Source organism: Mercenaria mercenaria, chromosome 7 (genome assembly GCF_021730395.1).
Source record: "Mercenaria mercenaria strain notata chromosome 7, MADL_Memer_1, whole genome shotgun sequence".
In the NCBI taxonomy this organism is placed as follows: Eukaryota; Metazoa; Mollusca; class Bivalvia; order Venerida; family Veneridae; genus Mercenaria; species Mercenaria mercenaria.
The window spans coordinates 45,938,716-45,955,475 of record NC_069367.1 but is presented as its reverse complement, the minus strand read 5'-3'; the positions used below and the strand labels follow the sequence as shown (position 1 = coordinate 45,955,475).

Here is a 16,760-nt window from a genome sequence, read left to right as displayed (position 1 = left end):
TTGGAACTGATCACTCCTGTGAAGTTTCATCGAAATCCAGCTAGCAGTTTGACCTGTGGAAGCCAGACAACATTTTTCTATTTTTAGCTCTGGCAGCCATTTTGTGCAGTGAAGAGGAATGTGTTGGTAATATGCAAAACTAGACTTGGTACTGATCACTCCTGTGAAGTTTTGTCAAAATCCAGCCAGCAGTTTGACCTGTGAAAGCCGGACAAGATTTTTCTATTTTTAGCTCTGGTAGCCATTTTGTGCAACAAAGCAGAACATGCAAGCGATATGCACAACTAGGCTTGGTACTGATCACTTCTGTGAAGTTTCATAGAAATCCAGCCAGCAGTTTGACCTGTGAAAGCCCGACAAGATTTTTTTATTTTTAGCTCTGGAGGCCATTTTGTGCAGTGAAGGGAACATGCTGGCGATATGCACAACTAGGCTTGGTACTGATCACTTCTGTGAAGTTTCGTTGAAATCTTGCCAGCAGTTCGACTTGTGGAAGCCGGACAAGATTTTTCTAGTTTTAGCTCTGACGGCCATTTTGTGCAGCGAAGCGGAACATGCCGGCGACATGCACAATAAAGGTTGGTACTGATCACTCCTGTGAAGTTTCGTTGAACTCCAGCCTGCAGTTTGACCTATGAAAGCCGGACAAAATTGTTCTATTTTTAGCTCTGGTGGCCATTTTGTGCAGCGAAGCGGAATGTGCCGGTGATATGCACAACTAGGGTTGGTACTGATCACTCCTGAGAAGTTTCGTCGAAATCCGGCCAGCAGTTTGACCTGTGAAAGCCATACAAGCTTAATGCGGACGGACGGACGGCAAAGGCAAAACCAATATGTCTCCCCATTTTATGGGGGAGACATAATTAGACAAGTTGCAAATTAGAAGACACCTATTTATGGGTTCCAAACAACTAACTGAGTATTTCACACATAAATCATGCATTTTTCACTATAATTCTGACAATTTGCATTTCATATCAAACATCTATTTGAAGCAGATAACTTTTCCACTGCATTTTCAGTTTTATCAAATGCACAGCTTCTTAATAATTATGAAATTTATATCAATTTCAAAGCTGTTGATACCAAACCACCCGTATCATTTCAGCCAATAACCAATGTTGAAAATTTTATTCATATGGCAACTATTAAAGCTTCTGATGGTGGAAGAAGACTACAATGTGCCCTGTTGGGTATTATTTCAGGAATAGACAGGCATCTAGGTAGAACCACCAAAACTGTGTAAATAGTGAGAACGGTTCCTCATACGAAATAATTTTACACCCCTAAAGGTTTCCAACCCATCTAGGCAAGTGATTCAAAGTAAGTGAACATAACCACTAGGCCATGGAGGCTCCTACAGTCAATGACAACTGGCCACAATCTGCCAACGAAACTTTGTTCAAAACCCACCTTTTCCCGTTCCTCTTTTGATTTCTGTGATTGTTCTTTCTGTTTCTCCATCATCAACTTTCTCTTCCATGCTGGCACATTCTTCCATTTCTCTGCCTCTTCTTTCTCTCTTCGTTTTTCTTCCTAGAAAAAAAAATACATAAATCTGAAGTTATAGAAAGGCAAAGATATTCCTTTTCCAATTCAGCTCTTGTACTGTCTTATCATATCTTTTCATTTTATTAGTTATTTGCTGGGTTACTGTTTATTATTTATTATAATTCGTCTGTTGACTGCCAGAAGGTGTCATCAGCACATGAAATAAGAAGGCTGATAGCACCTTCTGGCAGTCAACAGACAAAAATTTTTATTTGTGCATGACATAATATTTTTTCACACATAAAAATATTGTAGAAGTTATTATCATCTTTTTCATAGCCACTTTGCATCATTTTCCTTTTCAACACAGCTAAAACAGTTCTTAAGACCTTTCAAAAGCATTCAGTCATAGACTTCTGAGTATGGATATGCGCAATGCAGTGGTTCCATTTGCGGTGTGTGCCTGGGGTTAGATTCCGGACATTGCAGTGTGTCCTCGGGCAAAGCACTTTATCGCGATTGCCTCAACTGACCCAGCTGTAAACAGATACCTGCAAATTACTGAGGGCAAGGTATACTTGGTTTTAACTGTTCTTGAAATATGGTTGCACAAAAGCTCTATGTTCACCTTTAAAGGGTATATTAAATATTATATTAAAGCACAGTGTAACTTCTTTCTACTTTGCAGTCAGTTTGTGGGTGGCTTGGTTTGTGGGGTTTGGCTTGTGTTGGTTTGACTTGGTGTGTGGGGTGTGGCTTAATTTGTGCGGTTTGGCTCCAGATGCATTTGGTGTGTTCAATGCTTTCAGGGGTACTTAACTTTTACTTTATCCTCATTTACATTAACCTGACCTAAATGTTAGTAGCAGCCCGTGTGTGTCTGCCCTAGAATCTTTGTTTTTCTACAAAAGAACTCAAAAGAAACAAAGTAAGAACTGTAAATACTTATAATGTAATAATAATTTTACACTTAACAATACTACCATTTAACTTTTGTGGTGTAATCAAAAACATTAATGGTTAATTTAACAAATTAAGCCATCGGTGTACAGATGTACTGCTGAGTTGTAGGATTACAACTGACTTACAGATGAGTATAAAGAACTAAAAACTTTCAGTCCAGGCCCATCCAATTGTTCTAATTCAAGGAAAACTAGAATATGCTTTTGCAAAAAAGCGCATGTCTCCCCTAATGCAAAGTGGTATAGGCAAGAAGTTAGTAGGGGTCAGGAGCAAAAGTCAAAGAGACACTGATGGTTGGCTGCAATAGGGATCATCTACTTGGCATGTCCAGTCATCCTGCTAAGTTTCAACACTCTTGGCCTAGTGGTTCTCAAGTCACTGTTCAGGCTCCTGTGACCTTGACTTTTGATCAAGTGACCCCAAAATAAATAGGGGTCATCTACTCTGCATGTCCAATCATCCTATTTAGTTTCAACATCCTAGGTCAAGTGGTTCTCAAGTTATTTTCCGGAAATTATTTCACATGACCAGGCCCCTGTGACCTTGACCTTTAATAGACTGACCCAAAAATCAATAGGGGTCATCTACTCTGCATGTTCAATTATCCTATGAAGTTTCAACATTATGGATCACGAGGTTCTCAAGTTACTGATCGGAAATGGTTATCAATGTTCAGGCCCCTGTGACCTTGACCTTTAATGGAGTGACCCCAAAATCGATAGGGGTCATCTTCTCTGCATGAGCAATCATCCTATGAAGTTTCAACATTCTGGGTTGAGTGGTTCTCAAGTTACTGACCGGAAATTGTTTTCCATGTTCAGGCCCGTGTGACCTTGACCTTTAATAGAGTGACCCCAAAATTAATTGGGGTCATTTACTCTGCATGTCCAATTATCCTATAAAGTTTTAACATTCTGGGTCAAGAGGTTCTCAAGTTTTTGATAGGAAACGGTTTTCCATGTTCAGGTCCCTGTGACCTTGACCTTTGACAGAGTGATCCCAAAATTGATAGGGGTCATCTACTCTGCATGACCAATCATCCTATAAAGTTTCAACATTCTGGGTCATGTTGTTCTTAAGTTATTGACTGGAAATGTTTTTCAATGTTCAGGCCCCTGTGACCTTGACCTTTAACAGAATGACCCCAAAATCAATAGGGGTCATCTACTTTGCATGTACAATCATTCTATGAAGTTTCAACATTCTGGGTCAAGTGGTACTCAAGTTATTGATTAGAAATGGTTTTCAATGTTCAGGCCCCTGTGACCTTGACCTTTAATGGAGTGACCCCAAAAATAATAGGGGTCATCTACACTACATGACCAATCATCCTATGAAGTTTCAACATTTTGGGTCAAGTGGTTCTCTAGTTATTGATCGGAAATGGTTTTCAATGTTCAGGCCCCTGTGACCTTGACCTTTGACGGAGTGACCCCAAAAACAATAGGGGTCATCTATTCTTCATGACAAATCATCCTATGAAGTTTCAACATACTGGGTCAAGTGGTTCTCTAGTTATTGATCAGAAATGGTTTTCAATGTTCAGGCCCTTGTGACCTTTGACCAAGTGACCCCAAAATCAATAGGGGTCATCTACTCTTCATGACCAATCATCCTATGAAGTTTCAACATTCTGGGTCCAGTGGTTCTCTAGTTATTGATCGGAAATGGATTTCAATGTTCAGGCCCCTGTGACCTTGACCTTTGACCGAGTGACCCCAAAATCAATAGGGGTCACCTACTCTTCATGACCAATTATCCTATTAAGTTTCAACATTCTGGGTTAAGTGGTTCCCTAGTTATTGATCGGAAATGGTTTTCAATGTTCAGGCCCCTGTGACCTTGACCTGTGACAGAGTGACCCCAAAAACAATAGGGGTCATCTACTTTAGCAGCCCTACAACCCTATCAAGTTCGAAGGTTCTAGGTCAAATGGTTCTCCAGTTATTGCTCGGAAATGAAGCGTGACGTACGGACGGATGGACGGACGGACAGGGCAAAAACAATGTCTCCCCCAGAGGGGGGGAGACATAATTTCAGTCGAGGTCCACAGATTTAGCAAGAGCACAGACATGGATTGTGGGGGTCATGAATTCGACTCCTGAATGAGGTGTATATTCTCCATGAAGATTGATAAAATGACACCCCGTCTTAAATCATTTCTTGTCCTCCTCTCATTCATATGGGGAAGTTAGTACTGGTACAGAATCCAGGAACCCGGTTAGGTTCACTGCCCACAGTTACACAACTGAGATACTGTTACAACACAGAACCCAAAGCAAGCACACAAACAATATAATTTAATGAAAATTTCAAAACTAGGCCCACAAAACTTTTTTAGGTGAAAGAACAACATCATTTTCTAGTGTTCATTTGAAAAAAAAACCAATGTGAAGTATCTTACAATATATTCTTGTATTTTCTCCTGGTTTTTCTTTTCAATCATGTCTCTTTTCCAGACTGGTGTACTTCTTGTGATTGGAGTATATCCCGGTACATCATTGAGATCTGTCGATATAGTGGAACATATTTATATAAATTGAACATTACATCAGTACAGATATGGAGTATAAGACTGGCATACATACATTTCAATTACTGTAAACTCATTTAATTTTGTGGGCATAAAATTTTGTGGTTTTGATCAAAATGGCATGAATTCATGGATTTCAACTTTTGAACATAAAATGAATGGGAATTCTACTTTTTCGCAATGGGAATTTTACTTGTTCGTAATGGGAATTTTATTTGTTTGTTGGGATTAAATTTCGTGGACTGACTAAACCATGAAATCCAGTAAATTAGTCACCCACAAATATTAATGATTTAACAGTAATTACAATTTGTTTATGCTTCAAAAATACAGTCTATAAGGTATTGGAGGTGTCTTTTTTTCCTTTTTGTGTAGGAACTGGATGGGATTAATAACTAACCCCAGGGCTTTTTACAATGACGTGGAGTGACTTCTGCAGATGGTAAGTATTCACCATGGCCTTTTAGTGTTACGTACCCACGGTGACACAAAATGATCAAATACAAAGTATTTTATTTAGAGCAATTCATTTTTTGGGTCTATTTTTGGTAAGCCTTGGAATGTTTTCATTTCTCATCATTTAAGAATTTCTATTTCTGCTAAGTTTTCTAAGAAACTGAACACATTTCCACCTTGATTGTTTCAAAAACACAAGCTATTACCTCATGGCAAATTTACTATGAGAATATTTGGGAGCCTGCCAAGCATTTCCATAGGTATTCAAAGTCTGTTGTCTGTTGTATTGACTAATGTATACGCCCGTCACTTATTGTTTACAACTTTTCTCCTTTATGTTAAACACAAATCTGTTCTTTACAAACATTTCTTAAATAATAGTAAAACAAAACAAAATCACTGTCACCCTCATTCCATCATAGACAATAACCTATTGACTACCATATCTTGAATTCCAAAGGACAAAAGTTTTTACTTCAGAATTTATAATTCTAACAAAGTAGATCCTTTGACTATTATGTCCCAGTAGCACTGACCTGAGACACTGAATGTCCTTTAAATGACCATGATGAAAACTAATAATAATTTGGATAAAGGGACATTTAAAAGAAAGCTTCTTAAACACAAGCAGAGTCTTAGTACAGTAATTTTCATGGGATCCTATATACATTTTCTTTGTCATGATAAATTATATGGAGCTTGAAGTTTGTCTGTATATAATAAAACACTGATTAATTCATAACATAAGGAACAACATCATTTGTATCACTAATAAAACAATCAGATATATTTTAAAATTATCAGATTTATTTAATTTTTGGAGATGGATGCCAAAAAGGTATGCAAAGCTACTTATTTGCCATATGCATTTGTGGCATATGTAAGAAGACTGTTAACTTTAAGAATTACATCCAAAGTGCCAGAATTCAAGTAAGCTGAAGGTAGCAGTTATAACTAAGGTATATAATATCTTCTGAATATATCAAGTTATTTACATTTTCAAAACCACTAAGGCTGTGTATATTTATTTCTTTTTCTATTATTGCACAAGCTACAGCATATTTGTAGAAATATTAACAATATTATTTGTGAAACAATCAAGCATATCTAAATGTAGCATAGCAACTTCTGCAGTTAATCCTTGGAGATTAATTACATATGAGCTTGTGAGTGAGTGTAAAATGATTTCTCAAGTAACACCACTATACATACATGATATACAGTATACTAATGAATAGTGCATGTTGCATTTACATGTGTTTCTGATCTAAGATAGTGCTGCAACATTTGCAACAGAAACTTCCTTTATCAATAGCCCACATTGCAGTTTACATCTCATAGAATAATAACAAAAATCTTCTTAGCTTCAGGGCCATAGACAAGGCCAAGATATTAACTATGTATCATTCTAAAGACCTCAGATTTTTGCAATTTAAAAATATTTTTAATAGTATCAACTTTATGGCCAAAAACAGTACTTTTCTCAATGTAAAAATCAGGTAAAATTACAATTTCAAAAACAAAAATTGAAATTTAGCAAAACATTTACATGGTATTGTATATGTGTTATTTAAGATATACTGAAAGTTTTATAACAACTGGTTCATAAATAAAGTCCAAATTCAACATTTTAAACAAACCATTGTCAAAAATAGCTGAATTAAATACAATGGAAAACAACCTCATCAAAATCACTTTAAGACAAAAATTCAAATCTAAAAACTAGAGCTGTTTGAAATAGTTAAAATAAGATATTATTAAACTAAGCTTTTTGAACAACACATTATGCCCCCATGATGGCTTGATGGATGCAACTGAGTATGTAATTTTGAGTGTCGTCACCTTTGACCAAATGACCTCAAAACAATAAGCTCATCTATTGAATACAGGTAACCAGCCTACAAAGACAGACAACCATAGGCCCAAGCTTTCTCAAGGAACTGATCAGTCTGTTTTCAATCTCAAGATTACTGTGCCCCCAAAACAATAGAAGGCATCTCCCCTAACCAGAGGCAATCATTCTACTGACCACCGTCAATTCTCTTTTAAAGTTTGATGAAATTTTCTGTTTCTAGGTTACTGTGACCTTGGCCTTTGATCTTTAGAACTCCCAATCTATAGGAGTCATCTACTGACCACAAGAAATCATTCTATGAAGTTTGATGACTGCAGGTCAGAGCATTCTTTATTTATAGAGTAGAAAACATTTTCAATCTCAAAGACCTTGTGACCTTGACCTTTGACAAACTGATCCCTATTAAAACTAGTTTAAGTCTTGAGGTCATTGTGACCTTGATCTATTGACCCGCAAAAAGATAGGGGTCATCTAACGACCACATGCAATCATCTTATGAAATTTGACAAAAGTTGGTCAAAAAGTTCTTATAGAGTGAATTTGCTTTCATTCTTGAGATAACTGACCTTGTCCTTTGGCCTACTGATACTCAAAACAATAAGGGTCATCTACTGATCACAAGCAATCATCCTATGAAGTTTGACAACTGTAGACCTAGTTTGGTATTTAGTTTTAGAGAGGAAATCATTTTCGATATTAAAGTGACCTTGACGTTTGATCTACTGACCTCAGAAAGTACAGGGGTTATCATTTGACTATAAGCAATAAAGCAATCATTCTAATAAGTCTGACCATTCTAAGATCAAGAATTCCCTAGTAATTGATTGGAAACCAAATGGTTTACTCAGACCAACAGACAGACCAACAATGAGCAAAGGGAGGCATTAACAAGATATTCTGATAATTTAAAAAGTTCCTATTACCACCCTCTGTACTGTAATATTTAATGAAAAATCAACCAAAATCTTGTTGCAGCCAATTTTCCCTTTCAAAATTTGGGTGTTATGTAAGTTCAACACATAAGACTAAAAAACTCAGAGATTCTAAAACTTTTTTATAAAATAGGTAAAAACAAGAGCTGTCTCCGTAGGATGACACATGCCCCCGATGGCACTTTGAATGAATAGTTATGGCCGATGTTAGAGTTTAGGACCTTTGACCTACGGAGCTGGGTCTTGCGCGCGACACATCGTCTTACTGTGTCACACATTCATGCATAGTTATTTTAAAATCCATGCATGAATGACAAAGATATGGACCGGACATGCCCATCAATGCACTATCATGAAAAATGATCTTTAACGTCTAAGTGTGACCTTGACCTTTGAGCTACGGACCTGGGTCTTGCGCACTGCACGTCGTCTTACTGTGGTACACATTCATGCCAAGTTATTTGAAAATCCATCCATCGATGACAAAGATATGGACCGGACACGCCCATCAATGCACTATCCTTTAACGTCTAAGTGTGACCTTGACCTTTGAGCTACGGACCTGGGTCTTGCGCACTGCACGTCGTCTTACTGTGGTACACATTCATGCCAAGTTATTTGAAAATCCATCCATCGATGACAAAGATATGGACCGGACACGCCCATCAATGCACTATCCTTTAACGTTTAAGTGTGACCTTGACCTTTGAGCTACGGACCTGGGTCTTGCGCACTGCACGTCGTCTTACTGTGGTACACATTCATGCCAAGTTATTTGAAAATCCATCCATCGATGACAAAGATATGGACCGGACACGAAAATTGCGGACAGACCGACAGACAGACAGACGGTTCAAAAACTATATGCCTCCCTTTGGGGGCATAAAAAACCTGCAATACTGTCATGGCAGATGATGACAATTTGTTGACAAATGTTTACAGAATACACTGTCAGCCAGTGGAATATACTGAGAGCAGTTCTGTTCTTATGACACTATACTATAAATATTTATATGCCATACCTATGTTATCTATGCTAATATCCATTGTGGAATCGTTTGAAGTATCACCTGAAAGCAGAAAAAGATACACAATTGTAATTAATCATTTTCAACATATTATTTACACAAACTGCGTAATAACAACATTACTTGGCATAGAGTAAGTACACACAGATCGCAGAATATTTCATTCAAAACAGTAAAGAATACTGTGCTAGTTTGCGGAACCAGTATCTAAACAAAACCAGTTTCCAGACACACGTAATAACCACTTTATATAGGTGCTATTCCTGCAATCATTTCATCCAGATAATTCAGATATTTGTTTTTTGTGTCTATGAGAAACACCATTTCCTAAGATTGTATTTATGTTAAGTTTTATGACAAAACCTCCTCTTGTGTTTAAAAAACAATTAACTTTCTGTCTCAAAAAGGCATGGAGATAGCACTGTGCATGATTGTGCAATATTTCACAAAACAGCTTTCTGTCTCTATAAAGGCACGGAGATGCACAATATTTCACAAAAAAAGCTTTCTGTCCCAAAAAGGCATGGAGATGCACAATATTTCACAAAACAGCTTTCTGTCCCAAAAAGGCATGGAGATGCACAATATTTCACAAAACTGCTTTCTGTCCCAAAAAGGCATGGAGATGCACAATATTTCACAAAACAGCTTTCTGTCCCAAAAAGACATGGAGATGCACAATATTTCACAAAACAGCTTTCTGTCTCTATAAAGGCATGGAGATGCGCAATATTTCACAAAACAGCTTTCTGTCCCAAAAAGGCATGGAGATGCACAATATTTCACAAAACAGCTTTCTGTCTCAAAAAGGCATGGAGATGCACAGTATTTCACAAAACAGCTTTCTGTCCCAAAAAGGCATGGAGATGCACAATATTTCACAAAACAGCTTTCTGTCTCTATAAAGGCATGGAGATGCACAATCTTTCACAAAACAGCTTTCTGTCTCAAAAAGGCATGGAGATGCACAATATTTCACAAAACAGCTTTCTGTCTCAAAAAGGCATGGAGATGCACAATATTTCACAAAACAGCTTTCTGTCTCAAAAAGGCATGGAGATGCACAATATTTCACAAAACAGCTTTCTGTCTCTATAAAGGCATGGAGATGCACAATATTTCACATAACAGCTTCCTGTCTCTATAAAGGCATGGAGATGCACAATATTTCACAAAACAGCTTTCTGTCTCAAAAAGGCATGGAGATGCACAATATTTCACAAAACAGCTTTCTGTCTTATAAAGGCATGGAGAAAGCACTGTCATGTGAATATCACAATACAGTGTCTGTCTGCTATAGGCAGGATAGCGCTGTCAGTGTGCAATTTAGAACAGTTTTCTATAAAGGCATGGGTAGCACTGTCATGTGCATATATACTTCAAACAGCTGTCTGTCTCTGAAAGCATGGAGTAGGGCTATTTTTATGGTTTCAAGTGAGAAGAAGAAATTTAATGTATGTTCACTTGTGTATTAACATGTATACCTTTAATTTTACAGATTAGTAGATATAAATGATTTGCTATCTATTTTTCCCTTTTTCTATAGTATCGTAAAAGAACTTCTGTATATTTTTTGCTAGCTTTTAGCGCTTTGACAGTCCGTTGTTTAATGCTGAAATTGAATGAATGTGAAAAAATATTTCAATCACTAATTCATATAAATATGGTATTCGTTGATTTTTTTGGTTTTGTTACATTTGATAATTCAACGAATATTTTTTACGTATTGTACAATACAAATTAATTTAATCAGTAGATGTATAAACAAACACCATTAGCGATGTATAGGTATGCCAATGGTAAAAAACTTATGATACAAACATTTTACTGTCTAGAAGTTTAAAAAAAAAGATTTCTTGGAATCTGGGAAAAATCACAATTTTCAAGTTATTCCGGGATAAAACAACTATTTTTCCAAGAGCACAAGTCCCCTTTAAACAGAATGTGTCATCAGAATAATCCTACGAATCTTTTAAGTAATATTCTTTTTATGGTCATTTTAACATAAAAAAATCCTATTTTTAATGGCAGATCAAGTGTTCCAAATGCATCTTAAAAGATAAAAATGATCTCCTACAAAAAATAATCATCAGTGATCCGCATCATAAGCACTGGGTTACCTGCCTCCTGTGGTTTAGGAAATTAGGAGAAGATAAGATAGTAGATGTCAGATAAGCTGTTATTTGGCTACTTGTAGGTACAAGAAAGTAGTGCCGGTGTGTAAATCTTAATGAACAAGATATATCGGTGAACAGAAGCTTCAATGAAAAACTAGCTTTTTTGAAATTGTTCAGAAAAAATAACCTTTTTTTTCTCAGAAAGACATGTATTTGACAGTTCCTTTGAAATGGTAATAAAAGATAAAATTGCATTTACTGTTTAAATGAGCCATGTAAAAAAGTCCATGAATGAAATATATGTTAACTCATTTTTCCTCTTGAATTTGCAGCTAATATTTAATTACTTAATAACTGATCATACAATAATCGAACACTTAAAATTTCCCTGAGAAATTTCAAATGGGCTCAGCATGTACATCGAATAAATAGGTACATCACTGCGAAAGACAGGTACACCTATCATAAAAGGCACTTAAAGTATGAGCAGACCCACATATGATAAATGCATAGTCACTATAATATGAAGGACTCAACACTTCATTATGAAGGCATAGTACAACATGAAGCATGCAATATTTTGTAAACATTATAGGATGTACATCATCATGAAACCTTAAACGTTATGAATAGGCATGTACCCATATGAAGAATGAACCAAATTTGTGAAGACATTTTACCACACTTGACAGAATTTTACAACACATTATGAAGAATATGAAGGAATTTACACCTCCAAAATAAGAAACCCCATTTACACTGCAAATGAAGAAATTTTACACTCAATTAAAGGCATACATGCATATAAGGAATTTACACCACATTATGAAAGGCATTTCACACAATTATGAAACTTATTTCAAGGCAGTACTCATATGAGGAATTTAAAAATATTATGAAGATGTCACCTTTTAATGTTACTAGGTATTCATTAATGGAATTGTTCTTCTAAATGCAAACTTATTATGGTAGTAGGAGGACTCCCACAATTTAGTACTGAAACAATCTTTCTTGTAATTTATTACCCAAATTGTTGTCAAGTCCAATATAAAATATCAATAAATAAATCCAATTATTCTGCAAACTGACCATTTATTCTGACACCATCTACTGTATATATATCACACCCAGTATTATATATATACTTTTTCAATATTTTACATAATTACATGGTTACCATAGTTTCGAGAACAGGTGAATAGTAATCCTGCAGAGTAATATACAGAAATCTTAATTCTTTTAGCTTATTGAATTCCTACATTATTTATAGTATTCATAGAAGGCACAATACAAGACCAATTGTTTTAGGAAGTCTTTACATTGTTTTTTATCAAGAATTTACTTAACTTAATAAAGAAGAACAGCAGGAGTTATTTTATCAACTCCAATCAACTTTCTGTTAAAACTTCAAATTTTTCAATATTCTGCCTGAATAGTCATTAAACCGTCTATAAATTCCAGCTCAAAACAACCACTAACCATACAGGTGGTAGAAAATTAAAAAAGGACTATTTCTCTGTGAAGTGTGGACTTCTTCTATATATTCAGTATCAATTAATATGACAAATAACTTGGGATACCTTTTGTTTAATTACAAACATCCATCACAATGAGGGATGATTTTAAACCTTTAGCCTGCAAAATTTTCTAAATGGGAGGTTTACCATTCAATTTGGACAATACCATTTATTATTCAAAGGGGTGTTCATGAAAATTTACTAACTGAATAGCGAACATGCATCGCAGCTCACGGAATGTGGAGGTGTCTTGGTCTCACTGGTCGCAAGCAAATCTTTTGCGCCAGTAGGAAGGGTTAAAAACTTTTTTACTTCCTCAGAGTTCTAAGGTATATTTCGGCAGTTTGTAATAGGTCTGGATAATTATTCTTGGGGTTCGTGCATCAAAATTAAATTTAAAAGACCAAATTCTAAACATTCAAAATGGGCTACTGAAATTCTGTTAACTTAGTTCTCTTGACCAAAGGAAAAAAAATTATTCAGTAGAGTTACTGGTTAAAGAATGTTATAGAAGGATAGTTGAGGTCAACAAACTGTAACTGCTAGGAATATTTGTTCTGCTTAAACTCCTATCTATATTAAGCAAAGGGTAGAAGCCTGGGTGGTAAGACCTGAGGTATAATTAAGTTAAAAGGTTTATTTTTTTTTTTGTTTACTTTTTTGAAAGAAAAAGAATTATTTGCAGGATCATCTTGATATGTACAAAAAAAAGAAATCAGTTAACCTACAACACAATGGCCAGTTTAGACAGTAGGAGGCTGGTACCAACCTAGTGCTGTGAGTTTCATTCAGAATATAATTGGAGTACACAACTATAATTAAATATTGAGAGACCATTCATAAGGCTTCCCCATGTTGGTCAGTTCTGTTCTAAAAGCAGCGCACAAACTTCTTTTGATTGGGAATTAAGTGTTTTACACACAAAACTAATCCAATTTGTGAGTTCTATTCAGAAGGCTCAACACCAATGTTGTCAGTTCTGCAAAACTATAACTAAACGCCAGTCTGATTTCAAGAACATTTTTTAACAAAGCATTCCCATGAGAATTGTAGAAGACTTCTGAATTATATCTCAGTTCGGAAGTTTCATTGACTTGGAAGAAAAGATGTGGTAAAAAACCTGGAAATGAAACAGGTTTAATAACTAAGCCTCGACTACTATAAGAAATTATGTTGAAAAGAGTTTTAACCTATTTAAAACCACCCTACCTACAGGAAAATTTCATTTTACAAACTCACCTTAAAACACTATTCCTGCACAAAAAACAACACGTATTTACCTGCCATTGACTATAAATATGAAATGTGTTACTTATATAAACCCCTTTCAGAACAATTTCATTTTAAACTCCCTATCACACTCCCTCACTCCTATCTTTAAAAATTAAATTATTCACTTATCTCAGTTTTTATCATTATATTTTATACAAACAATAAATTATTATAACTATATTAATACTAAACATTATTCAGTCTAAACTTAGAATATATTCCCTGTCTAAATTCCAGAATAAATTTCAATCAATTTCCTCGTTTTTCTACGCATTTAAACCTAAAAATGAGGTCTAATGGAAACACAACACTTCTTTTACTTTGTGTTTTAACACTTTTCAAATAAATCCAATCCCTTGAATTGCACATCAAGGTATGGCAGTGATAAGCTGTTTTTACACTTCCCAAATAAATTTGTTATCATGGAAATGCTGCAGCATTATCTGTGCCAGCTATTTGTGCACCAGCAGAATGCTGTCAGATATAACTACAACCAGAGCTACTGATAATTTCCGTTCCAGAATGGAATACTCGAATATCCTCACTTGAAAAGTTTCTCTGTGATTCTTCATTCAGTTATTACTGGGGCTTAAAATTCTTCATGAATAAGTAATTCATTTAACTCCTTAAATTTATTAGAAAAAACATTGAACTTAAATAATTGACAAAAATCTCTTTTCATTAAAAAAAATTGATTATCTAACATTTAAAGAAAAAAAAAACTTTTTTTGTTATAATACTACAAATCAGATTTCTTTTTCTGTTAATAGATATCAAAATTCAAGAATGAGTCAAAATTATGAAACATTGTCACTTATAAATGTACCAAAAAATTCTAAAAAAAGGGCCATCATTACAGAAAAAGTACCAATTACACAATGTATTGGAGGCATTGTGATGTAGCTGTATCTAAAATTAAAAAAATGTCCATATTAAACTTCAGAAAAAAATAATTGGGCATGGAAGTTAAGACAATTTGTGCGTATCAAATTCATGTTAATGATGTTTCAATTCAGGGCTTAACCTTGACTTTGAAGAGCACTTTTAAATTACATAGGACAACTTCAACTATAACTTTACTTGCCCAAACCGAATTCTAGTTGACAGGAAATAACTTTCATGCCTACAATGTGGATTACATTATGATACAATGAAAACTGATTGTAAACTTTGTAGTGCAACTCCATTGTTCACATTAAACTATTTAGCTGGTAATTATTCCTACTGACATGGCGCCAGTATTTTTGGGTGTTTTTTCCTTTCTTTACACAATATTTGTATCAGGAAAATATCTACATTGCTAAAATTACCAATAAAGTTAACTGACGACTGGGTGGTGTAGTGGTAAGGTCTCTTACTTCAACATATTATGTTACCATGGGTTCAAATTCACATCATACTTTTTTTTTTTTCAAAGTAAATGTAATGTAATTTTACTGATATTGCTTTTTACTTTTTACATGAATTTATGTAATATATTTTCTCCTGTAGTATTGATTTCATTACTTCTTTGTTTCTTCTACTGAAGCCACTTGCTTGAATTGTCAGTTGAATCAGAAACACTTGACTAGTCCTAGATTTTCCTAAAAATACCTGGAAATGGTGGTGACATTAAATCTGACTTTAAAGATTTAAAATGTTTAAAGATTTTGAATGGGACAGTTCTTACAAGGGTTAACTTGAATACAAATGTATTTCTTTCAATAAATAAACCATAAAAAATCTCACACTTCACAATGATGAGCATTTTGTTTTAGTTTCCATTCAGAATAATTAACAAATTTCTTTTGTAGAATAACAGGGATACAAGGAACAATGCCGAAATGAGAAATACAATAAAACTTAAAACAATTTTCTTCCAGCAAATGAAACTTTTATTTTTTTCTATGGTATTTCCTTTGTTTATTAACGTTTTGAGTAAGCCAGCTAGACTTTCTAGGGAATATGACTAACACATTTATGACTACACTGCAGGGGGTCAAACTAGTCTTTTTCATCTAGTAATGCAGTGACTTCCCCTAAATTGTTACATGTATACATGTTTCAGAATCTTTTGAAAGTATAAAGGCAAAATAATGCAAATACTGCACCCTAGTACCCAAGTAAAAATTTATTAATAACATTATTAAATGAGAAAACCATTCACATTGATTGCTAGAACTTAAGTTAATAACTGACTAATTATATCTTTTTCACATTCCTGCATGCTTTTTACAATTGCATTAATGTTACTCACATATGATACACACCTTTAATATTACCTGTTAAATAAACAGACTTAATGAATGCAGCAGAAAGAAACTTTCATTATCTTGAAGTAGCTGGGTGATGTTCTGCCCCCTTCCCCTCCCCCAACACCGACCCCAGTGCTCTAATATAATTGCATGAAAGCCTCCTATCCCATAGTAATTTATCAGCTTTTTACTTGTATAGGTCAGTACAGGCCATCACTAGTTACCATATTTACAAGTTAATTTATTTTCAACATTTTTCTGAGGGCTTTTAAACCCTATCCCCTCACCTAACAGAAGAGCATCAACCAAAATTTAGTCTCTAAAGACTCAAGGTAGGGGATGGTTTGATTAGGGGATGGTTT

General features: G+C 35.0%; 1 protein-coding gene across 14 annotated transcripts in view; it reads right to left on the bottom strand.

Annotated features, from left to right (window-relative positions):
• LOC123556063 (unconventional myosin-XVI-like) overlaps window positions 1-16,760 on the bottom strand; it is a 150,462-nt gene that overhangs the window by 24,110 nt on the left and 109,592 nt on the right. For all 14 annotated transcript variants that reach the window (XR_008371733.1, XR_008371734.1, XM_053548323.1 and 11 more), the window contains 3 exons: window positions 9,253-9,300; window positions 4,859-4,962; window positions 1,414-1,536 (listed from right to left, as the gene is read on the bottom strand). Coding sequence is in view for 12 of the 14 variants with exons in the window: in XM_053548323.1 (XP_053404298.1) it covers window positions 1,414-1,536; window positions 4,859-4,962; window positions 9,253-9,300 (275 nt within the window). In the remaining 2 variants the exon portion in view is untranslated. The remainder of the gene's footprint in view (window positions 1-1,413; window positions 1,537-4,858; window positions 4,963-9,252; window positions 9,301-16,760) is intronic.